Source organism: Naegleria lovaniensis (genome assembly GCF_003324165.1).
Source record: "Naegleria lovaniensis strain ATCC 30569 chromosome Unknown tig029, whole genome shotgun sequence".
NCBI classification, from domain to species: domain Eukaryota; phylum Heterolobosea; class Eutetramitea; order Acrasida; family Naegleriidae; genus Naegleria; species Naegleria lovaniensis.
Genome location: NW_025407851.1, coordinates 158,923 through 183,215, shown reverse-complemented (window position 1 = coordinate 183,215; position 24,293 = coordinate 158,923). Strand labels below are relative to the sequence as shown.

Genomic DNA, 24,293 nt, shown 5'->3' with positions numbered 1-24,293 from the left:
TGTGATGCGTTGTGTGATGGAAGGATTCACTCATGTCAGGGATAGGCGACTGACTTGACTTTTAATCTTAATTTTTCGACATGCTTATTGATGGGATTTTTTTTTAACATCGTGTACATTTTAGCAGATCAAAATCTTGATGGTTTTTTTTCCTCTTCAGATTCTGAATCCTCCTCTGCAGGTGTGAATAATTCACCATGCTCACAATCAGTTACATCACTTGAGATAGGAGTATCCTTTCTCTTGAAATATTTCAGGGTTGACCTGGTTCTCAATACTTCGAAAGAAGATGAATAGCGAAAATATGATTTCTGGTTATTTGCTTTCTTGCCTTCTTGTTCAATTTCAGTGATGTCCATGCTACGAAAGTTAATTTGTAACTTTGAATTGGGGATGGTGTAAAGATGGAATTCATATTTCTTTTCTTCTTTGCTACTCTTTTTGGTTGTTTTTTTCTCCTTCTTTGTCTCCCTGCTTAATTTTGAATAATTGCGCTGCTGCTTTTCGTCTACGTTCTTTTTATAAATCCTATAGTGCTTTTCAATTTCCTTAGATATTTCTGAATTAAATTTAATGTGAGAGGCGTAGTAGCGATGTCTTCCTTTTAAGTACGACCATTGGTATTTGAACTTGCGTTTAGTTTCAACTTCAATGTTACTATAAGCGTCTGCAAAAAAGTTTCTATTCATAATTTTGTTGTTCATAAAATGATTTCAAAACGATTAATGGCGCTCATAAAACATACCTTTGATGAGGGTAGAAAGAACCAACATGTTGTCTTCCTGGCTCAAGTGTTATCCATTCTATAAATGGTGACAAGTGGCTTTGTGGGTTTTTAGGAGCAATTATTTCTTGCACATCATTCAATGAGCATTCAAAGAATGGTTTCTTGTTTAACTTATCCTTCAAATATTTGATTTTAGCCTGCAATCTGCTGAAAACCACTGTTACTGGGGTGTGATCATAAACTCTCTGAGGAAGATCAACTTGAAAATAGTCATGGTCTTTGGATGGTCGATAAACACTACTAAGAGAATTCTCGGTTTCTTTTAGTGTTTGTTTACCAGCAACACTTAGCATACTTCCATCACCACCTCGATGCTGTTTGAAATTGATATAAACATGCTTCATTAACAGAATACGTGCGAGACCAGAAACGTGGTTAATGTTTGAAAATCTTGAACGGCTGCGATAGCGGCGAGAATATCTTCTAGGGTAATAGAGAGATGGATTTGTAAGTTCACGACATACTCTCTTTGCATCATATCCTGGTACACCAATTCTGAACCCTCGCAAGCTGTATAAGTATTTCAATTGAAACATGCTTCATTGTAATGGAGATCAATGATAGACAATACATACCTATACTTCACAAGACGAACTTCATAACTGCGATGTGAAAAAGTAAATAACAATTTGGTAATTCAGCATTCATAAACTTACGTAGTCGATTGCCTGTCAGGATCAACAATGTTACACCTTGTGTTGATAGCTGAAAATAATTAATCCATAATAAAACATGCATCATTATTGTGTAAATGGAGATAAACATAGGTCATCATTGAACTCACTACATACCTTGGATAGCTCTTGGCAAGCAATAAACTTGTGTGCCATCGAATCCACAACAACAGCATGGAATGTCAAAACCACACAACACCTCTGAAGGACTTTTGTAAATTCTTAATATAATTTGAACGGGGCGAATCAAACCACTAAATTTGAACGTAATGGCATGTTCTGTTCTCATGAGCATGATGTCTGTGTATTTGTTGGATGTAGACTTATTCTCCTCTTCATCATCGCTATCTTCATCCAAAACCCATTTTGGTAAGCGTGCCAAATTCTTTTTGAATGCATTGTACAAATAAACAATCTTCTCCTCTGCTTGCTGTTCTGTGAGTCCATACAGGAAAAGATCAATGTCACTGTCCTTCCATAAATCAGAGGTACGATAATATTCGATAAGCTTCTGTTGTCTTGAAAGTTTTGGATTTTCTGGTTTCGAGCGTTTTCCTGTCTTCTTCATTTTTCTAACTTTTTCCTCATTACTTGAGCATGTTCTGTGGTTAAAATTGTTTTCGTCGTCTGAAGCAGTAAAATATTCGTCATCTGACAATGAGCCAGGAGACTCGTCACCAAGAGGAGAAATCTGTTCTCCATCATCGAAATCCCAGTATGACTTTGAATGAGCGTCTTGTGGGGCAACGTCATCATCATCATCACTTTCATGATTGTCATTTTCATCAGAGATGTCAGCTTGCAGTAAGCATGCCAATACTCCACCACCTGCACAGAAAACATTGTTCCAATTCATATCTCTGAACAATCCAAAACTGAATGCATTAAATTGTTCAATAAACACTTCTCTAGAGTCACATATTGTTGGTTGTGGTGGACACTTCAACTGTGAGAAATCATTGACCAATTCAGAAGCTTCGACCGGATCTTCAAAGTTGAATATCAACGGAATTGATGGCGGAGGATTTAAGCCTTTTTTGAAAATATCACTTCTGGTGCTATTTGTTTTGTTTCCATTCTTCAAGTCGAACACTCCAACTAAATGTAAATATGGATCATTCAATACAACATTTTCTCGAGCTGTAGCAAACAAATTTCTAATAAAATCTTCTTCTTGTTTGATTCTAATATTCGTTTCTCCAATGTCCTCAATAGGAAATCTCAATGGGTTTAAATGCTCAAGCAATGCTTTTAAATTAAATTCTTTTGCTTCCTTATAGATCAATTTTCTTTTGGAGTAATCCTTTGGAATGTTCATAGCGGAGCCTGTTTGCAAAAATTCGAAAATATGTCCAAATATTTCAGAATCTCGGTCAATAAATATTTCATCCTTCATACTTGGTTTAAGTTCTTTAAGAACGTCGTAGAAAATAGATCCTGTATGAATCAACAGTTTGTCAACACTTAACGAAAACTTTACACCACGAACGTTGAACGTGACACTTGATTTGAGCTTCAATTTGGATTCTCGTTCTTTCAATGCCTCCTTCTCTTTCATTAAACGGTTCTCATGTTCCTGAACATAAGACTCTATCACTTGCTTTTCATTTAGAGTCAAGCTCGCAAATTTGTTCATCCATTGTTCATCCTTTTCTTCTTGGGTATCCGAAAGTGTTTTTGCGACCGTGTTGCTGTAATGTTGTGCTTCCTGGTGCTGCATTTCAAACTGTTTTTCTTGCTCCTTATGGAGTTTAATCTCGGCTTGTCTTTCATGAATCTCATGAAGCTCATCTTCATATTGCTTGATGAGAGTATGAACTCGTGCGCTTAACTTTTGAGTGCCAAAATAGTCAGATTCTTCAAGCAAATTCTTTAAATGTTGAACAGAATCTTCAGAAACATTCTCCCACAAGCCGACATATGTAGTAGAACCTTCACAAACATTCGAGTTGGTTATCATTCGCCAAAGAATGATTCACACCATTGAAAATATAAAACAACATTCAAACACAATCATTTCACTTACCAGTTCGTATATGCTCCAATATAATTGGAAAATAGTCCGGATTTCTGTCTTCCAACAAAACACAGCCATTCTCATCTTTATCAATTTTGAAATCAGAATTCAACATGGTCTTCAACATGGTTTCTCTCTTATTGATCGTTTGAAGTGAGGTAATGAACATTTTGCCACCAACTTTGAACTTGAGGAGGGGTGAAGAGTTTTCTTGTGAGTCGTTTTCAAGAGATGCCTCCTTGCTGGATGAATTATCTATCAATATTTCCTTTACGACTGGCTGACGATGATTTAAATTTTTGGAAGATACAATTGTGGAATCTTCACCTTCATCCATGATATCCAAATGATTGAACTTTTCCAATATTTCTAGTTCTTTCATTTTCAATTCATTTCTTTCTTTCTCTTGCTGCAATCGGAGAAGAGAGTCTATTCTAAATTTCTCAACTTGATCTCGATCTCGTAAATATGGAGCCAGTTCAACGTCAGCAGATGTAGCTACATCCGATGGATGATTGTTTGAAGGGTCATTATCGTGCCCACGCTTTCGCTTTTGGCTGCTGGGTATTTCTTGTGTAATCATTTTTTCTGGTGTTGTACATCCAGAAAAAAGAAGAGTTTTGGATTATTACAATGTTCTTTTTGTTCGGGTTGAGTTCTTACTTTTGGAAGAACAAACAAAAATGGCTTCAACAACAAGATCCCTTTTGCCAGCCAATAACAATACCATCATACCAATTAGGAAAGACTTTAGCTTCATCGGTGCTGTTCGGGAAACCTTCCCTGCTCATTATTCGTTGTTTAATGCCGAAATTTATTTTTCAAACATGTTGTTGAGTGATTTAATGTCAAATTCATCATCCAGTAACCATCCTTCGAATTCAATTCTTCTTTCCACACAATCTTCACTCACGTATCGAGTAGTTGCCTATGTAGCCAATCTATTTACTGTCACCTTGAAAGATAGAGTGAGCCCATTCATCACAAAACAAATGGCTAACTTGGTTTGGCTAATCCGATACAAGATTTTGTTTGATAATTTAAAATTGAACACGATTCATCATCACGTAGACACGAGTCTCAACATCACTACTATTAGTAATATTGGAGAAAATAATCAAAATAATATGAAATAGATAATCTTTGAAAGGTTTATAGAATAGAAAGATTGAAGATAGACATTCCCGAAAATTAATAATCGTCATGGTAACTTCTAACTGAAGAGCTAGTTCCTTCAATGTATTGATGGAAAATTTCATTGTTGTCATTATTTCCTCTGTTGATTGCCATGCTTTCAGTCCGTACTTCCTCATCATCAAAAAAGTTAACAACACCAGTAGTACTGTATTTCTTCACTTCTGTATCAATGATCTTTTCATATTCTCTTTTTTTGCAACAGGCATGTTTCTCAGACTCCGAATTTTCTCCTTGATGATAATAACCTTCTAACATTTGTGTGCAAATTGTGTTAAAGAGAATGTACCCGATGAAATTTCCCAATATTATAGCCATAAAAAGACCAAAATTATAGGTCATTGCGACTAACATTAATAAGTAACCGATGGACATTTCCAAAAAGAACCCAATTGGTTTGGCAATATATGAAACACAAATATAGAGTATCTTTCTCTTCTTTGGAGCTTGAATATGAAGCAAGAAGAAAATAAATTGATTCAGTAATGCAATTAAAAAAATTCCAATAACAGATAGAGCAAATTTCCAGTCTGTATCAACATTCCAATTTTCAAACAAGACATATTTCACAAAAGTCTGAAATGATTCCGATGAAAAATACATGTTCATATGATGCGTCATGTTGTTGTTATCACCCATATTCATCACAATAATTTGTGAAGGCATCATCACGTTAGAAAATAAACTTGGAGCACCCGAGTGAGCTTGTGGCATCATATCGGATGCGGACAGTGTGTGTTGACACATTTTTTATCTTGGTATTTCTAATCAAAAAAATCTTTTGATGAAAGGGACAACTATAAAATAATCCATGACCACTAGTAAATGGTTTTTGGTATATATATATATAAAATCTTGTTAAACGGCGAATCGTGATGATGAGATTATCAAACGCTGGGATGAAGAGTGCGAGCAGTCAGAGGAATTCAAAAAAAATGGTTCGAACACGATCAAGCCTTTCGAAAGTCGCCACTCAAGAGCAATCGAAGACTGCCTCTTCATCACGAAGGCACATTACCACAAATAATAATCATCACGATAACAATGGAGAAAACCAAACATCCGCTTCTCAAAGCAGAGGTAAGACTAATTCAACCAGTGATGAACACGATTATGTTTTCAAACCTTCGGCCTCTTCGCTTGTAAATACGAACGTACGAAACTCTGAGTGTTCAAAAGACGGCTCTGTCAATTCCGAAAACCAAAAGCATGATGAATTGGAAACAACGAAACCTCTAAAAAGAGTGTCATTCTCATCCAGTGTAGCAGATGAAGAAGAAAAGGAATCTCCAAATTCTGCTCTGAGGAAAAGGAAGCAAAGAGATATTGCAAAATTAATTATTTCTCCTGCAGAACCTATTGGACATATTATTGTTTATTCAAATGTTAAACAGAGCGTGAGACCAGATAGCATGACGTTATGGATAGATCCAATGGGATCCAGGGATACTTTGACGGCCCTTAAATTTGGATCAAATCCAGTAACAACTAATATACAAATCAAAAGAGCTGTCAACAGGAAATGGCCGATTTTTCCTGAACACTGCACTCTAACGCATGATGGTAATAGTACAGTTTTACTGCTGGAAAAAGAGGCTATGGTTGTCGTGAATGGCCAGTATTATAAGAATTCTCGGACAGCAGAAAAGAATGTCATTTGTGTTGATAAAGTGATAATTGACTATGGTGACATTATTGATTTAGATGGAAGGTTGTTCATTTATGTCAAGCACAATCTTCCATCTTATTTCGCAAGCTACCAACAAATGTTTATGAACTATGTGGAAAACAAAAACATGAAACGAAAACGAGAAGATGAAGGAGACGATGAAAACGAATCGGCTGTAAAAAAGGAAAAATTATTGCTTTATAGCCAAGAAGATGAAACCACTACTGAAGATACAGACGAAGAACAAGATCTAGACGAAGAGGAACAGATAGATTCTGAAGAACTTCAAAACGTGATTTCTGAGATGGGTGACGAAGAAATTGAGGATTATGGCCATCTAAACGATTTAGATTTGGAAACTGACGATATGACACTTCAGACTGAAGATAATAATATCCCTTGCTTTGTATCATCTCCCCAGAAGGATAACGATGACAAAATATTAGACGAAGCTAATCCGATTCAAAGCCAAGAGGACGGAGATTTAGAACATATTATTGGTGCAGACTTGTACCAAGAAATAATCGAAAAGCTGAATGTTGAAGTTTTTAAGCAAATGGAAGAAAAAGAAAAAGAGTTCATGAAGAAAATAGAGCACTTAGAGAAGGCTTTGAAAGAAGAAAAGGAAAGAGCTTCACAACACTCACATCAATTAGAAAAGCAAATAGAAACACTGAAAAACAATCTTAAAGACAGGGAGGAAGAAATAGAGGAGCACAAACGAGCCCTTGAAAAGAGCAAACTACAAATAGAGAAGAATGATGCCAAAGAAAAGACAATGAAAAACTCAAATTCAAAACCACAGACTTGGAAAAAAAGTTGCAAGAAAAAATCAATGCTCAAGAAACTCTTTTAAATGAGAACAAATTGTTGAGACAGCAAATCGCCACCATGAAGAAAAATTTACAGCAGCAAGAGGCTTCTACCGTTTCTCTTAAGAACACATTTGACAACAAAGAAAAGGAGTTGGAAAAACTAAGACAAGATTTTAGCTCATATATTAACTTCGTTCAAACAAAGATTGGAGAAATTCAAGCGCTACCTAGAGAAATAATCCGCACCGTTAACCAACATGATCCAATAGAAGATGACACAATAATATTTTCAGCAGATGAAATTGAGTCGTCGCAAAATGTGCCAAATCATACCATGATTAACAAACAACCTAAAAGAGAGATCAAGAGACCTCTTCAATTTGGAAAGAGCCAGTCAAAGTTGCTGCTTCCACTCAACTCCACTAAGAAAAATTTAGTAGAGCCAAGCAAATCAAAGAATGATGAATACAAGGATTACGAAAATCTTTCTGACGAGGATTTTGAGATTTGAGCCTGAGACATGTTGAAATGTAATCAAAACATGCACTTCTGGCCTATCTCTATGGTCTGGCCGTTCATTAAGGAAAGAGCGCTCTACCAATTAAGGCGTGAACAGAACACTGTAATTGCAATCCCACCCCTCAAAAATGAGTGAACCTCTCCATCAACAACAAGACTCATCGGCAGTACTGTATCATGCCTCCATCAGCAAGGAGTCTTTGCAATCCAAACTAGATGATAGGTCCTCATCTACGAGTTCCGATTCAAAAAAAACAAAAAGCTCTTCCAAATCAACTGGTTTTACAAGTAGACTGAGTGAACAGTACTCAACCACCTTGATTTCATTGCTTTTTAAAAAGCCAATTCCTCAATGGCTGTTATGGTTGTTTCATGTCTACATTATTTATGGGAGCTTGAGCGTGCCTTTCGAGAGGGGTAAGTGGTTATTCCTTTCTACGAATGTTTTTGTGTAAATGATCGCATGCAATACCTTTTTAAAAAGAATTTAATTTCCACGATATAGGAGATGTAATCGTTTCATCCCAAGCAATCCCAAGAACATTGGCAGCAGATTGGTATTCGTACGAAGCCTTCTTGATCCTGTGTGCCATTCTTTTTTTCTTTCAAATCATCACCTGCATTGCATTGTATTTGTCTTTAAGCACGCTTCAAAGGGGAAATAATTTTGCCAAAATTACAACAAACCTCGTGAGAATTTCCGCGTGCATGTTTGCCATTTTCAATTTGATATTCACCTATTGGATGACCACATTTTTAGCATGTGACGATAAATCCAACATGCTTAGAAGATTTCCCTTAACTCAATGTTGGTAAGTTTGAGCACTTTTATTATCATTCCAGTTAATGACGTTGGTATTTCTCCATCATGTCTCACATCAGGAGCCAAACAAACATTGTTTATATGGTCATTGCCATTATATTCATCATGGTACAAATTCCGCTATCAGTCATTGGATTATTCATCTTGTTCTCATCTGCTGGCACATTTCCCAAACATCCAACCATCATTTCCATGGACTCGTTTTTTTTCATTGCCTTACTTTCAGTAGTGAACCAGGTCTACCTATTCATCTCACAATTCATACCTCCTGATGGTGTTTTAGCAAGACCAATATTGAATGTTGTTCTCTCCCTTGTGCCCCTATCATTTTTACTTTATGAACGTCCATTCACTTTTACAAGAATGAACTCTCTGTATTCTGGGATTTTGTTTGCGAAATGGGGTGGATCAGTAGCGGCAATTGTAGCAATAACAGTGAACAAATCTAACTCCCTAGATTTAGGGTTGTCTTTCTTGTTAGGAATTGGATTAGGTTCTGTATTGTTGTTGTTTGGAATTGGATTTGGTGTTGCAGAATTGATACATTTCTTCATGAAAACAAGAGCTCGCCATGCTCGTGCACAGTTTGATGAAAGTCATGGCTCAGGAAAACATATCTTCAATGACAACTTGTTGAGATTGTGTTTTAAATCCAATTTATTTTCAGATGAAATTGATGAAGAGATGCTGAAATACGCCAATAGCAGAAAATCGATCATGTCCACCAATGCTCTCATAGCAAGTGCAGTATATACTCATCGCTTCCATGACAATCCTCAACTAACCTTGGCAACGTTAAAATATGCATTGAGGCATTCTAACTTTATTCAAAAATTAGTCATCAGAGCCATGATACAGGACATTGAGCTCTATTATGGACTTCAAACGACTTCAGAAGTGCGTAGCTTGTTAGAGAAGACTTCTTTACTACAGGAGAAATTGCTTCAAATTCGAAAGCTGTTTTGGCAGTATTTTGTGGCAAATGAGGATGACTATGACAAAATAAGCGACCTCGTATATTCCATGTATTCGATTGAAAAATCAATTGTCATGATATTTTCCCATCTTTTAGCCAACTATCCAGAGAATCAAAATATCTTGAAACGACGAAACGTGTTTATGCAAGAGTTTTTGTTTGAGATTTCTTCACCTCTTACGGAACAGACCACTGGACGATCAAGCACGGACTTGTATGACGAAGAAAAACAGAAAACTAGAAAAGCAATACAAGATTTAAAGTTGCAAAAAAGACGTTCCACATCCTTGTTATTCACTGAAAATGTATACCGAGAAGCCATCAACTCTAAAGTGGACACAAAAAAGACAAGTTGTTACTTTTTAACTGCTGAGCTTGTTTCCATTCTATTAATTTTGGTGGTGCTGTTACTTGGCGTTTTTACAACTTTAGAAGGAAATCACGTGCAGTTTTTGAAACAGAGTTGCGATTTAATACCTGTCCCTTTTCGTTGCTAAAAGAAATTTACTTGTTGCAATATCCATCAGTTAATAACGACACAATTCTTCGCTTTAAACAAGGGATGAAAACAATTGAAGAATTTACTGAGAAAGGCAAAATTTCTGATTTCCGAATTCTTGCCACGGACAAATTTTTAATGCAATACTTTTCTGAAAATAATTTTCCAATGAAGGTATGTTAAATTTTGTGGAACATTGACCCGTTAACACACAATAATCGTCAAATAGATTCCAACACTAGGTGCACCTAATATGGCAACAGATTTTACTTACCAAAACATGTCTATCACATCGTTGATGTCGAACTTAGCCATAGTGTCTCAAAATTTATTTGAGTTAAACAATGACGCCCTTAAGAACATAAGGTCGACATATGAATATAATTTCTTGATGCTCAATAGTGAAGATATAACTACTGCGCTTCAAGATTTTTGTAATTCTATAACAAAAATATTATTGTATGAAGATAACAATAATAATACTATTGTAATTACAATATCAGTAATCATTGGTAGTTATTCAACTTTGATCATAATTTATCTCATTACTACCAATTTGATTATCAACACCAAAAAGAAAATTATTGGAATCTTTGCGAAAATACCTAAGGATGTTGTGGGTAATCAGTTTCACATTCTTGAAAAGCAAACAAACCAAAAATCCACTTCTCATACAAGAAGTATTTTCAATTTTTCAAGGAAAATGGTGATAATAGTTTGTGTTGTCGCGAGCTTGACAATTCTTTCTATGGCTGTTTCATTTTACGAAGCCTTTAAGGCCGCATATGAAAATAATGTGGCAGTAGAAAAGACACAATATGTGACTCAAGTGTTGTCCTCAACAAGCCATCAACAAGCTAATATTCTAGCTTGGACATTTGACAACTTTTCCCAAACAACTCAAAATATGGCCTTGAGAAAGCAAATTCTGTTAGAGCAACAAAATTTAGAAAAGTCATGGACTCTCTTGAGATTTGGAAGTAAGTCTTTTCCCACGAATATAAAAAGCATTTCCACCGCAATTACACCAGCGCTTGAGGGAATATGCACCAACACATCAGCCAATTGTGAACCAGGTTTAGATACTCTCATGGAGAGCTATGCTCTTTCTGTAAACGCTTTGTTTTATAGTAATAGCACTACCTTGCTACAACCTCTCACATCTCAATTAATTGAACTATCTGGCTACATTTTCAAATCAATGAATCATATTAGCGATGTAATATTACAATCAACAATTGGACTTAGAGTTCCCATCTCCGTTGCTGTATCTTGTACAGGAATTGCATTAATAATTGTACTTAGTATTTTTCATTTTTCACAACTTGAACAACAAGCAGAAGAGAATTATCATCTAAGAAGGCTGTTGAATAGTTTGCCAACTGATACTATTTCTCAAATTGAAGAAATCAAGAAATTTGTTCTTTATAACAGCTTAGCAGAGCGTAAAAAAGATTCTCACAAAGCTTCAAAAGTACAAGTAATCTTGGATGGAAGTAACGATGGAGCTATTGTACTGAAACCAAAATCTACTATGATTGATATTATTAATTCAACAGCATTGAAAATGCTAGGATATAATTCTGGAGAGTTGTTGGATTTGATGGCAATATTTGGGGAAGGAGAGAGTAGAAGCAAACTCTCCATGATTTTAGAAGTCTTTTTTTCATCCAAACAAAGTTTGTCGGAATACATAGAGATGGAAGCTCTCAGGAAGAATGGCTCAACTCTTGCTGTTGGAGTGTCAATTAGCGTATACACATATGAAAATAAGAATTTAATAACCGTTTTATTAAGAGATATTACGTCAGAAAAGAAGCATAAATTGCTGTTAGAAGAGGAACGACAAAAAAGTGATGCTTTATTGCTCAACATATTGCCTGAACGTATTGCATCAAGATTGAAGGCAGGAGAGTCATGCATTTCCGAAAAGTAAGTGACTTTCATTCTAAACATGTACAACTGAAAATATGAAACCATCAGATTTGATGATATTAGGTACGTTACAACATGTCTGTACATTGTAGACCTACAAATGGTATAGTTGTTTGTTCTCTGACATGGTTGGCTTCACAAAAATGTCAAGCGGTTTATCCGCTCACGAGTTGGTTCAATTACTCAACGCTATCATCAATGGTTTTGACCATTTAATTCCAATGTTTGGTCTAGAAAAAATCAAGTAAGTATTTGTAGCTGTGATAAATTTTACCATCATTTTACTTAATGTTTAAAATGCAGAACAATTGGTAGGTTTTACAAGTTAACACGATGTTTTTTCTAAACGGTTTTAGGGATGCTTATTTCTGTATTGGTAAGTGTTGGTGAAATTGGTGCTTTTGACTCTGTAAAATGCATTATACAGGCGGTATTTCTGGGCAATCCAACCACCCTGAACAAATAATACTCTTTGCCCTACACATGCTAGATGTCATTGCAAAATATAACAAACAAAATAACAAGAGCCTAAACGTTAGAATTGGCCTTCACGTTGGACCAATAATTGCAGGTAAGTTGATTTACTGAAGAGAAAGCACTTCATTAATGAATGGAAAACAGGATGGTAAGTTTACTCATGACAGCTGTCACAGCCGTGCTTAAGCTCAAAATTCAGCATTGGAAATTTAAAATTTGCATATGATCTTTGGGGAGAAACTCTTAACATTGCTCAAGCAATGGAGAGTAAGGGATTTCCAGGAAGGATCCAAGTATCTCGTAAAATGTATGAGAGAGTGTATGATATTTTTGAGTTTGATGAAATTAAGGGCGTTGAGATTAAACCTTCCGTCGTAATGACCACTTATTTACTCAAAGAAAAACATCATGATATTGCAAGCTTCCATGTTGGGTCGGATCAGTCCTTTGAAAAGATGTTTTCTAAAGTTAATCTCCATGAACCCACTTCTTATAACTTTAAAAAGCTAATTATGGATTCCACGTTCACATCCCTTTACAAGGAATATCTCTCTGGGTCGGCATTTCTTGACATGTTAGTTTTTTACCAACACGCCATGGAATATACAAACAATGCTAGCACTCCTGTTCGATTTGGCATTTCGAAACAGCTGGTGAAAGAATATCTTGCTGAAACAGCTCCCAAGCGTTTAAAGGTATGTATTTATTCATGTTCACGTACCATGTTTAAGTCTGATGGACTTTAGTTCAAGTTTATGCGGAACGCTTTTGGACCATTCCAACTCAAATTCCAAGAATGCACGGAAGACAATTGCCCTACAGATCTGTTTGAAAATTTCACGTAAGTTTTGTGAAAAGATTGAACTAATTTCTAACCAATGATTCAGAATTCTGTGTATGAAGCATTTGAAGGAAGAATTTGCTAACTTTTTAAAATCAAACAACTTTGCAAAGTTTTTGGATCAAAAACGAAAAAACCCAGAATCGCTCAAAGCTTGTCTAAGGGGAGAAAATGACTCAAGTACAACAGACGAGGAAGATGAAAAAGAATTCCTTCTATTCTGCCAAAAATGTGGCACAGAGATTATCAATAAGGAGAATCACCGATTCAATGATTGGGAGTTTAATCACAGAAGTGAAATTTTATATGATATGAATCAATGGAGAAAGATATTTGAAATTAGTGGAGGAGCAACCTATTTCTCCCCTCCGGAAACTCATAACCATCTCAGTAACAGCCGAAGACATGTTCAAGTGAAATATGTTTATGAAATGAATTGTAGTCACGAAGAGCTGTTTTATGCTTGGATTGATGAGGATTCGTTTTCGACAAGATTTGAGAAAATTATATCTTCTGTCAAAATTGATTTTGTCAAGGTTGCAAAATATGCTCATGCTGTATTTCATGAGATTTACAAGATGAAATATTTGCATCAGACAAAGAGAGAGCTCGTGCATGCGTATTGTTGTAGGTACGATCCTACGAAGGACGTTTATATGTGTGTGACAAGGTATGTAATGATATACACTTCGTTGATATTGGTGGTGTTCAAACTTTATCACTCTTTCACGTACATACAGGTCCATAAATAATGCAAAAGTTCCAGAAACAGACAAATATGTTAGAGCAGAAATTAAGACAGCATTCTTGGTTGAGAAGGTGACAGACTCAAAATGTAGATATTATTATTCTGTCATATTTGATCCAATGGGATGGCTAAAGCCTGAATACTATCACGAATCCATCTACAAGGAAACCCCACAAAACAATTTCCACATGAAATTATTGAAATTGGTCGATAAGAGATCGAAAGAAGGAAGAAGCATTCCCAAAGGACCTCTATTTGATTCACTCACTTATTATATCAACCAGACTCAGCAAGAGAAGAAAAAGAAGACTTTAAACATTACCAAGGAGGAGAACGTTGAGGATCCACAACAAGTCTCTGTTTAACACCTGAGCTTGCACATCTGTAAACATGATTTTAATTATTGTAATTATTTGAATACTTGAGAAATGACACCCAATCCTTTTGTTGTTCCTTCTCTAAAAATTAGTCGTTCACCAACTCTCAAATATTCTGGTCTGAACATGAAACGGAATTTAACTTTAGCTTTTTCTCCTGTTCTAAGAGATTCCACATCCATTTTGATGATCTTAGCAGTTTGTCTGACACAGTTACAGTGAACCACAGGTTGATAATTTTCCTTAATGGTTGTACTATGATACAATACGAGAATATCAGCTTCAAATTCCCATGAAGCTTTTGGATCTTCTTCATCAACGAGCACCATTCCTTTTCTAATTCCAGAACGTCTTTCTTTCTTGAGAGCAAAGCTTGCATGCTGTCCTGCATGCACACGTTTGACATTAACCCTCTTACAATGAATACTCTTTACAACGACGCTTCTGAAAAGTCCGTTAGAATCTGGTCCTAGCATCAATTTATCATTGACAGAAATACTTCCACTTTGAACAATTCCGCTTACAACGGTTCCTACACCACTAACAAAGAATGTTTGATCAATGATATATTGAGCTGGCTTATCAATGAGAGATTCCCAATCCTTTCTGATGGGTAATAAATTCAAAAATTTGTGCAATAAATTAAGGTTTTCTCCAGTCACAGAGCTCAAAAAGAAAATTGGGGAAATTCTGTCACTGGCAAGATTTTTAGCACATGTCACAACATCATCCTCATTCTTGACATGGTATGGTAATTTTCTAACTCCAGGTAATTTGAGAATCTTGTGAATGGTTTCAACAGTTTGTTTTAAGACATTTTCAGGGCAAATATCAACCTTTGTTACGCAAAAGAACATTGGTATCTTCAATGCCAAGCACAGGCCGATGTGTTCTTTGGTCATTTTAGTTACTATAAATCAATTTTGTCAAGGTTAGTGTGACAAATAAATGAGCGTATTCTACATACCTCCCATATTGGCTCCCACACAAACAACGGCATAATCAGGAGCACCAGCAGTCATTCCAAAGACTGTAGTTTTCAAATACTTTTCATGTCCAGCCAAATCTACAAAGGTACAGACTTTAGAGGATTTTTCAATAATGTCCTTCCAAGTTGGATGGTCAAGATTGCTGTGATTTACAATGTCTCCCTTGGCATCAAATCCCATAATTTGGTGGCTAATACTTGAGGTTCTACCTGTCGTCAATTCATGCTTGTGGATAAAAACATTGGAACGAGCCAATCCTCTTCCATTGTCGAGTTGTCCTCTTGTCAATACACCAATCAAGGTAGATTTACCAGAGTCAACATTTCCACAAACAACAATATTAACATTCAAATATTCCTCTTCTCCAAATCTTCTGACTAACACTTCTGCAACCCATCTTTTCTCATTAGCTTGAACTTCTCCCGAAGAGCCATTCTTTTCATTGCTAGGCTTCTTGCTCCTCTTTTGATCTTTTTCGCTTGTGACTTGCTTTTCACAAATAATTGAAACATTGGCTTGCAATTCCGCAGCCATCTTTTCAATGTTAGATAATGTTTCTCGGTATTCTTCTTCCGATAATCCTAAAGGATAACCATCATCATTAATTCCTATTTCATAAATTGCTTCTCCTTGTCCTTCGCTTAGCCTATATTTCATTTGAGTAACAAGGTGTTTGAATCTGTCTTCGGAAAGACCAACTAACTTCCATTTATATTCAATATTTCCATCATCATGTTCTTTTTCTAACATATCATGAGATGAAAGTAGAGATTTTTCTTCTATCAATTCCGTATCCTTCTCAACACCAATCACTTGTTTATGCTCCTTGCTAGGTTGAGTTGTTATTGGCGGTGTTTGACCTGTTGATGCTGATGCAGAAGAGGAAGCATCTATCGGTGGCTTTTTTTCATTTGTCATGCTGCTTGCACGAGATGTTCGTAGATGTTGTGCAGTCGGAATCACACAGATTAAAAGTGATGACTTGGTTCAAATCACTACAATAAAAATAGACTCAAATTGAAAGACGATTTGATGATTGAGGTATTTTTTTCTGTTCTTTTCCAAGTTGCAGTCGCGCACTGATGAATCATTCGGTGAAAGGAGCATCAGAAAAAGCTACTTCATCATGAAACAGTGGATTTTCAAACATGCACCCACTCAGCATTGGTTAATCTGATGGTTGATGCCAATTTCCGGAATTTTAAAACACGTTTGGAGTTCTTGATAGTTTCTTTGGATGTATACTGAAAGAATTGGAATACTCACGGAATGATGATGATTTCAACCTCTCAATGATGGAACCTTGCTCTTGATTTCGGAATTGTAATAATAATATTAGAGAGCGTTTTTGGTAATTATTGCTTCATCCTTGAATTGTATTGTCTGTTTTTGGTTCTTTGCTCGATTGGAAATTTATTGGCCAATTAATTCCTCGTCATCAACCAAGAAGAAAAAACATCCCAAACACCCACACACTCATTGGTCATCATTTTCACTGATTTGCAAAGATGGTAAACCATGCAATTGGAAAAACAAGACACGGTACTCCTCAACGACATTATTGGTCTCGGTATTTGCATTCAAAAAAGAGACTTTTAGATCAAAGCAAAGGATTGGGAGTGAAATCCACTCTCAAACCCATGGATCTTGAAAAGCAATTCACTACTCTCACTCATCTTCTCTATGATACCAAAGTGAAGGAAAAGGATTTGGAAGAACATACCTATTCCTTATTTCATGAGGATATTACTTTCACAGATCCATGGCAAACCATTACAGGTAAACAACCATTCATTACCCAATTGAAAGGATTTCATGCAGCCATCTTTTTCGATTTTAAGATTGAGCAAATAGCAGTTCAAATGAGTGAGAATGAACAAGGGGGTAGAGTTCTCATTGACGGATGGATGAATTTGAATCAATTTAGATGGATCACTGGTACTTATCCATTAAGAACCATTCTTGTGTATGATTTTGTCATGACTGGAGATGGTTCCAAATTCCTGATCACTGACCTTGAAGAAATGTGGAGTTTGGCTGACATGATTGAGCAAGCACCCTTCATTGGATGGTTTTATCACTTCTTTAGATATGGGGCTGGAATGTTCTTTACAGTGTTCTTTATGATGTGTAGTTTATTGGTTGGTTGGTATCACACTCTTTGTGGAGGTGAAGGTGGAATTGAGAACAAGTTGAGTAGTGCATGCTCTACCTGTAGTGGATTAGTACAAAAGATTCAAAAGGTCACTGCTTCTTATTGTCCTTCGTCCTCTGCATCATCGACTGGAGACAGTAGTAGCAAGGAAACAACAAGTGGGACTATTCAGAGTAGCACCAAGAAATGAATCTAATGCATGTTGGGTTATGTTACAACACTCACAATTGACAATACAAATCCCTCGTGTTTATTCATGTTTATACAACCATCTATCTAGTTTTTCAAAGAGATGACATGATGAAATAGGAAGTAGATTGGTTATTCGATTGAATTTGTTGTCAAATGCTCGAAACAAAAAATCATGGCCCTTTAAATACATCTTCTTTCTTAAAAGGTCAAATCATAACTAGTTCATAGCTACATCAAATTGAAATTCATTCATGACCTCGTAAATGAACGCCTTGTATTCACTAGAGATAAACGCCAGAATATTACAACAAAATTTCCAGACCGCCAAGTGCTGCTCATGAGGATCCATTTAAATTTGCAATTCTCAATTATATCTTTGACAAGCCCAATATCAACATCTTGCTTTGAACGAGTTTGTACGCAAACTACAATTTACCGTCAAACCAAATCAAACATGTATATATTTACACGTTTAGAATTGGATTTAATCATTCACCACCATATCAAGTATTCTCGGAATTGTTCAAATGATTTAACGAGACGTTTCTTTCCACATCTATCAAGAGAATTTTCCATCCAGTGAATGAAACATTGAGGACATTGGAGGCATAGGACTACAACACTCGGCAAAATCCTCACTAAAGAAAACACACGCAAAGCATTCATACATTGTACCCTGAAATTATTATTCAACTCTACAAATATTGTATTACAAACACTAGGACATCCTTCGACTGATATTATTGCTCAATTCTTCAACACTCCATACATCAAGAATGATCGAATCAGCAAATCAAGTATCCTCTTCTAAGGATTTTCAAGTGGTAGATCATGAAATTGCTTCAGCACCTTCTCAAGTCACAGGTGTTGAATCGAATACAGATCTCACTGCTACTACAACGAATACACTTTCAGCCTTCTCTGTTGTGACAAAATTACAAGATCGATTCTCTTCATTGGTGATATCCGTTCAAGATCGAAAGAGTCATACCTCATTCAAATATTTCCTGTACATGTTAATGTTTAATTTATATGTTATGTGGTGTTCGATATTTATTCCAACGTTGGGAAATTTTACAAATTTTGGTGAATATGGATCTCAAGTATTTACTGTAGCGACCTATCCAGTGACACTCTCACTTCAATTACTATCGTATGATGCTTCCATAGCGTTGATGAGTTTGGTTGCCGTCATTGTCTTGTTGCATTTGTTAATGACGTTTATAGCCCATCGAAGTGTAGCACAATCAAGTCGACACACCAAGATTGTGTTAAGTGTGTCACATTTTATGAATCACGTGATGGTCTTGGGAAGTTTAATCTTTGCATTTGTGTTGACAGCTTTTGTGGATTGTCAATTTCAACAAGTAACGTTATTGACCGATGACGATTCGCAAGCTGATTTATCAAAAGTTGTTCGATACCCAACAGTTGAGTGTTACTCTTCTCCTAATATCATTTCCTATGCAATTTCTTGTAGCGTATTTGTGTTACTACTCGTGAGTGTCACCTTGTCCAATTTGATTATTCGAAATGGAAATCCTCTCAATCGATCATTATTTATCTCAGAAACAAGTTTCCATGTAGTGCTTCTTGCCTTATTCAACTGCATTGAAATATTTGCTACTTTTTTAATTCCAAACTTATATCTATATGGCAGAGCCATCTTACATTTGGGGTTTTCAGTGATTTGGTTTTTATATGTATTCTTTAGTGTTCCTTATTTTGGTAAAAGAGAAAATGCCTTGTACAGTGGAACAGGACTGGCCAAAGTTGGAGCTTCCATAGGCTGTCTCGTTGCATGTTTTGTGAACAAATCCAATGAGATGGGTCTTGCCATGATGGGTTTAACTTTGGGTCTCATGTTGTGCTTCTTTCTCATTGGTTACATTTCAATGGAAGTTGTGATATTGGCCATATGCAAACAAATATCAAGTATTATTTCGAACAATCCAAGTCCTCAGCAAGCTTTTCAATGCATGGATGGTAAGAAGAGATCTCTCAACATCTTTCTAAGACTCTGTGTTCATATTTCTCCCTTTTCGAAACGAGAATCTAATTACGAGAAAACAGAATATCAAGAAATGGCACTCTCCATGGCTCGAGTCATTACTTCGAATAAGAACAACGATGCAGAGAACGCGAGTCTTTTATTGACCAGTTCTCTTCTCATTGCATATACTTTTGAAGATTCTAATAGTTACTCGTATGCCTTGTACTTGTTGAGAAGATGTTTAAAAAGTTCGAGAAATTTCTTGATCAAATTTTCTGTCAATGAGAGAACCAAAGAAGTTGAAACTGCTCAAAACAAGGATTCCAAGAGTGCTCAGTGCTTGACAGAGATTAAACAAACTCTCGAAGCTTTAACTAAAGGAGAAGAAGAATTGAAAAATCTTCATCGACAATTTTGGAAAGAATTATTGAATGAACATCCCAATTTGGACAAGTTAGACAAGATCAATCGAAGAACAAGTCAACTCTCCATTTCCATCGAAGAAACCTATGTCAATCTCATGTCCGTTCACAGTAAGGAAAAGCAAGTATTAAGAAAATATGCAAACTTTGTTGAAACCTTTCGATTCGATAAGGAACTCTCACAACATCTCTATCAGGAAGCTGCCAACATTGAAGAAGAAGAAAGTTCCAAGAAAGCCATGCACGGTGTCGATCATCATGGTGGAGTTGCAAATTCATTAGGAAAATTCTCCAATTTTGACAAGACAAAACGATACTCTGCTGCCATGAGTCCTGTGAAATTTCATAACAATGCGCTCAATATGACTGGAGACTTGTCCATGACTGGAGATTTGCATGCACTCGACGATACCACCTTTAATGGTATTGAATCGAAAGAATTTTCGAAAAAGGAATTATTGATTCGAAATTCTCTGAAAACCATTGATCAGAAAAAGGCACTTTTTGTCGTCTTTTTAATATTCTGTACCTTTACCTTTATCATGTTAACGCATGTGCTGCTCTTGCTTTATATATTAACATTTCCGTGGGATCCTCCGTTTCGTTTGTGTTTACAGTGTGTCAAGGATCCATGACACCATTGGCATTATTGAGAGAAATTTCCATGATTCAAAATGCCAATCAATTCATGAATGAAGGATATTCCATTTCGAGTACAGATGCTCCCATTCTAAATTTCATTCGTCTCGAACACAAGAATACTGTGAATTTTTACACCAATCAAATTGATGACATTTTGACAGAAGCTCAATCGAATACTTTTACGAAAAACCTCTATGCCATTGCGTCAGCTCCAACCACTCCCGTTCTCATTCCTTCCATGTTACAAAACAACTCTGCAAATTTCGACAAGAATGGAAATACCACTTACATTTATAGCTATGTGAAAAATTCATCCTTAATTGAAACCTTAAATTACTTGAAAAGTGCTGGAAGAGATTTCGAAGCATGGAAAGACATGGATTACAATCAAACCATTCAAAACTATCAATTCATGTTTGTTTGGAGAAATCATCAAGTCATTCGAGATTTAATGATGAGTTTCTGTAACAGTGCACTCGAGAGTAGTAATGCATCATTGAGTACCTTCTTTCAAGTGTTTGCCATCATTTTTGGAAGTATGGCATTTTGCTTGAGTGTGAGTTTTTTCATTTACTTGCTGTTGATGCGTGGCTTGTTGGATGGAACGGATCAAGTGGCAAAACTGTTCATGCATTCCCTTTCAAAAAATGTCATTGGAAAGATTTATCATGATTTGGCCAACAAGACCGATGATGATGGAAAAGTTCATTTACCATCGTCTGCACTGACAAAACCAAAGAATTTATTCTTTATTTTGGGAATGATTGGAATTGTGTTTTGTGTATTGGCCTGTGGTTTGATGGTCATGGAAACAAATTCAAACTTGTCACTCTCGAATATTACCATGTTGAATGTCGTGCACGGGACGGGATTGTTACGTTTCATTAATCGAGCAAATTTGAGAATTAATTCATACTTTAAATTCTTGAGTTTGAACAAGAATACGTTGAATGATCCATCGATGGCTTCTTCCGATGAAATTCAATCGTATAATGAAGAACTCAAGTTGAGAATTTCACAAATATTTAGTGAATGGAATTATTTAATATATGGAGGAGGTGAGACAGATCCAAGTGTGGGTCGTTATCAAGCCATTGATGATCTTGTTCAGGGTGTGAAAAATTGCTCACAACTCTTTCAAACCAATTCTCATAACATGACGGATTATGATGCTTTCAAATTGAAGTATTGTACAGGTTTGGAAGATTTGATTGCCTTCTATGCTCGTTCGACTTTGGAATTGAATGATAACTTTATGAGTCCTCAATTTTTGGCTAAAAAAGGTGATGCGTTCCACTCGGTTTTGAATTTGTACTATGCCACCAATTTATTGTGTCAAAAGACGTATGATTTTATGACTCTCTTTGTGAAATATTCATCCAATACTTCGAAAATCATTACCATTTTGTTTGTAGCATTGGGAACAGTCTTTCTAGGTGGTCTTTTTTACTACATGTTCAAATTGATTGAGAAGAACAAATTGGACTTCTTCCACATGAAAATGATGCTCAACTATTTACCTCTCGAATTTATTGATAATAATGAGGCTATCAAGCAATTTGTCCTGTATAACCAAATTGCACAACAACACACTAATACCATCATGAAAGTTTCAAGCAAAATCATGAAAAAGAACAATCAAGTACATGCTACCAATGCAGTCTCTGGAGACAATGGAAAAGTGTTTAGTGTTCTCAACTCATCGGTCGATGGTGCCATCATGTGTGGTGAAGATGGTTCCATTGAATTTATCAATAATGCAGCTCTTAAAATGTTTGGATGTGGAAATAGAGCAGATGTTGTTGGAATGCCCATGTACATTTTATTTGACAGCAATCAAAAGGCAATTATTGAAACGAGTATTGAACAACTCAAGCAAATGGCATACAAAAATCAAAGCTCTGAAACATGTGGGGAGATTTTAGAAGTGGATTGCTTGAGAAGAAATTCAACAAAATTCCATGCCAAGCTAAATGTATTTGTAGTGGTGTTTGAGAAGGGATCACCAGTCATTACTTGCTTCATTAAGGACATTACTTCTGAGAAGAAACAAAATGCGTTATTGGCTGAAGAAAAAGCGAAATCTGAACACTTGTTGAGAAATATCCTTCCCGAGTCAGTAGCAGTGAAACTCAAATCAGGAGAAACGTTCATAGCCGAAAAGTTCAATGACGTGACATGCTTTTTCAGTGATATGGTTGGATTTACAAAAATGTCTTCGAATATGAACGCAAATCAGCTCGTAGGAATGCTTAATCATATTGTGAATGGATTTGACAAACTCACAGAACAATATCAACTTGAAAAGATCAAAACCATTGGTGATGCATACTTTTGTGTGGGAGGTTTACCTCCACATGACACTTCTGACCATCCAGAGAGAGTGGTGAGATTTGCCATTGATACCTTCCTTGTGTTGAGAGAATACAATATGGAAAATGTGGATCCTACACTCAAGTCGAAATTAGAATTGGAATTAATACTGGTTCAGTCATTGCAGGGGTTATTGGAACAAAGAAGGTAAGTATTCGGTCATTTTTCATGCATTTCACCAACATCATGATTGTTAATTGTGAATAGTTTGCCTATGATTTGTGGGGTGATAGTATTAACGTAGCTAGTAGAATGGTAAGTATTCTCTGGTGATGTTACTTTACATGACACATAATTGTTAAACAGGAGTCGACAGGTATACCCGGACGAATTCAAATCAGTCGTTCTACTTATGAAAGAGTTCATGATCTTGGATGGACATTTGAAGAACGAAAAGTTGAAGGTATGTGTTAGCTCATGCAAATATTCTAATATTTCTGTTTGATATTTTCACTTACAGTCAAAGGAAAAGGTCTTTGTCAAACCTACTTGCTAAACGCAGATCATCACCAACGTGCAGTTATCAAGGCAACAGAAAATCTTTAACTGCTGGTCCTCTCTGATAGGTTAAACAGTTTTCAATCGTTGTGCTTGTTTTCCTTGATGTATCATGATCTTCCTCAATCTTTTTCTAAATTTTACGAGCAAGTAAGAAACAAACACTCCTAAAGTGAGACCAACTCCGTTCAAAACGCTGGAAGCAAATAATAATTGAGGCGAGTACGTGGAAATTACTTTTTCTGCAGTGGAGTCTAGAAGAGTGGTCGACGTTGTGATCACGAGGACAAATTGATAAGTATGCTGAATGATAGTTATCATCCAAATGATGCTCATCAACACATGTCCTATGATGAGCCTCCTCAAACTATGAAATTGAAATTGTAATACTGCATAGATCGTGTAACTGAATAAAACAAAATACAAAATCAATACCAAAATATTAAGCACGGGATGACAATCAAACAAGGTTGAAACAATCTCTCCTTCCAGAAGCCAATTCCATATGGTATAACCTTTTAAAATTCCCAATATGGAGAGAATATTCGCCAAATGCAACAGTGAAACAACCACAAAAAACATCATCATGAGAAAGAGGAGTACTTTCAGAGAACGAGAATAATCCATCAGACGAACTTCATATATCGGAGAAGGAATCTTTGAGTACGGTACTGAAGA

General features: G+C 36.0%; 10 protein-coding genes across 10 annotated transcripts; 7 read left to right on the top strand and 3 right to left on the bottom strand.

The window, feature by feature from the left end:
* Positions 1 to 128: 128 nt before the first annotated feature.
* On the bottom strand, positions 129 to 4,061 carry C9374_007401 (uncharacterized protein; the record flags this gene model as incomplete). Its single annotated transcript, XM_044697363.1, has 6 exons — positions 129 to 681; positions 746 to 1,297; positions 1,363 to 1,389; positions 1,444 to 1,492; positions 1,579 to 3,393; positions 3,488 to 4,061. 6 exons carry the CDS (start codon positions 4,059 to 4,061, stop codon positions 129 to 131), a joined length of 3,570 nt encoding a protein of 1,189 aa, XP_044546524.1.
* A 100-nt stretch (positions 4,062 to 4,161) lies between these two features.
* Positions 4,162 to 4,614, top strand: C9374_007400 (uncharacterized protein; the record flags this gene model as incomplete). The annotated part of the gene is made up of 1 exon (XM_044697362.1): positions 4,162 to 4,614. The coding sequence occupies one exon, from the start codon at positions 4,162 to 4,164 to the stop codon at positions 4,612 to 4,614; it is 453 nt and encodes a 150-aa protein (XP_044546523.1).
* A 55-nt stretch (positions 4,615 to 4,669) lies between these two features.
* Positions 4,670 to 5,419, bottom strand: C9374_007399 (uncharacterized protein; the record flags this gene model as incomplete). Its single annotated transcript, XM_044697359.1, has 1 exon — positions 4,670 to 5,419. The coding sequence occupies one exon, from the start codon at positions 5,417 to 5,419 to the stop codon at positions 4,670 to 4,672; it is 750 nt and encodes a 249-aa protein (XP_044546522.1).
* Positions 5,420 to 5,607: 188 nt separating this feature from the next.
* Positions 5,608 to 7,197, top strand: C9374_007398 (uncharacterized protein; the record flags this gene model as incomplete). The annotated part of the gene is made up of 1 exon (XM_044697358.1): positions 5,608 to 7,197. The coding sequence occupies one exon, from the start codon at positions 5,608 to 5,610 to the stop codon at positions 7,195 to 7,197; it is 1,590 nt and encodes a 529-aa protein (XP_044546521.1).
* Positions 7,198 to 7,232: 35 nt separating this feature from the next.
* Positions 7,233 to 7,667, top strand: C9374_007397 (uncharacterized protein; the record flags this gene model as incomplete). Its single annotated transcript, XM_044697357.1, has 1 exon — positions 7,233 to 7,667. One exon carries the CDS (start codon positions 7,233 to 7,235, stop codon positions 7,665 to 7,667), a length of 435 nt encoding a protein of 144 aa, XP_044546520.1.
* Positions 7,668 to 7,803: 136 nt separating this feature from the next.
* Positions 7,804 to 9,971, top strand: C9374_007396 (uncharacterized protein; the record flags this gene model as incomplete). The annotated part of the gene is made up of 3 exons (XM_044697356.1): positions 7,804 to 8,092; positions 8,436 to 8,487; positions 8,558 to 9,971. The coding sequence occupies 3 exons, from the start codon at positions 7,804 to 7,806 to the stop codon at positions 9,969 to 9,971; spliced, it is 1,755 nt and encodes a 584-aa protein (XP_044546519.1).
* Positions 9,972 to 10,036: 65 nt separating this feature from the next.
* On the top strand, positions 10,037 to 14,339 carry C9374_007395 (uncharacterized protein; the record flags this gene model as incomplete). Its single annotated transcript, XM_044697355.1, has 12 exons — positions 10,037 to 10,147; positions 10,203 to 10,953; positions 11,005 to 11,905; positions 11,957 to 11,971; positions 12,018 to 12,152; positions 12,265 to 12,284; positions 12,336 to 12,479; positions 12,530 to 12,533; positions 12,585 to 13,080; positions 13,132 to 13,226; positions 13,273 to 13,896; positions 13,967 to 14,339. The coding sequence occupies 12 exons, from the start codon at positions 10,037 to 10,039 to the stop codon at positions 14,337 to 14,339; spliced, it is 3,669 nt and encodes a 1,222-aa protein (XP_044546518.1).
* Positions 14,340 to 14,383: 44 nt separating this feature from the next.
* On the bottom strand, positions 14,384 to 16,258 carry C9374_007394 (uncharacterized protein; the record flags this gene model as incomplete). The annotated part of the gene is made up of 2 exons (XM_044697354.1): positions 14,384 to 15,261; positions 15,319 to 16,258. 2 exons carry the CDS (start codon positions 16,256 to 16,258, stop codon positions 14,384 to 14,386), a joined length of 1,818 nt encoding a protein of 605 aa, XP_044546517.1.
* A 590-nt stretch (positions 16,259 to 16,848) lies between these two features.
* C9374_007393 (uncharacterized protein) lies at positions 16,849 to 17,685 on the top strand (the record flags this gene model as incomplete). The annotated part of the gene is made up of 1 exon (XM_044697353.1): positions 16,849 to 17,685. One exon carries the CDS (start codon positions 16,849 to 16,851, stop codon positions 17,683 to 17,685), a length of 837 nt encoding a protein of 278 aa, XP_044546516.1.
* A 778-nt stretch (positions 17,686 to 18,463) lies between these two features.
* Positions 18,464 to 23,663, top strand: C9374_007392 (uncharacterized protein; the record flags this gene model as incomplete). Its single annotated transcript, XM_044697352.1, has 5 exons — positions 18,464 to 20,627; positions 20,720 to 23,264; positions 23,351 to 23,372; positions 23,424 to 23,520; positions 23,578 to 23,663. The coding sequence occupies 5 exons, from the start codon at positions 18,464 to 18,466 to the stop codon at positions 23,661 to 23,663; spliced, it is 4,914 nt and encodes a 1,637-aa protein (XP_044546515.1).
* Positions 23,664 to 24,293: the final 630 nt, after the last annotated feature.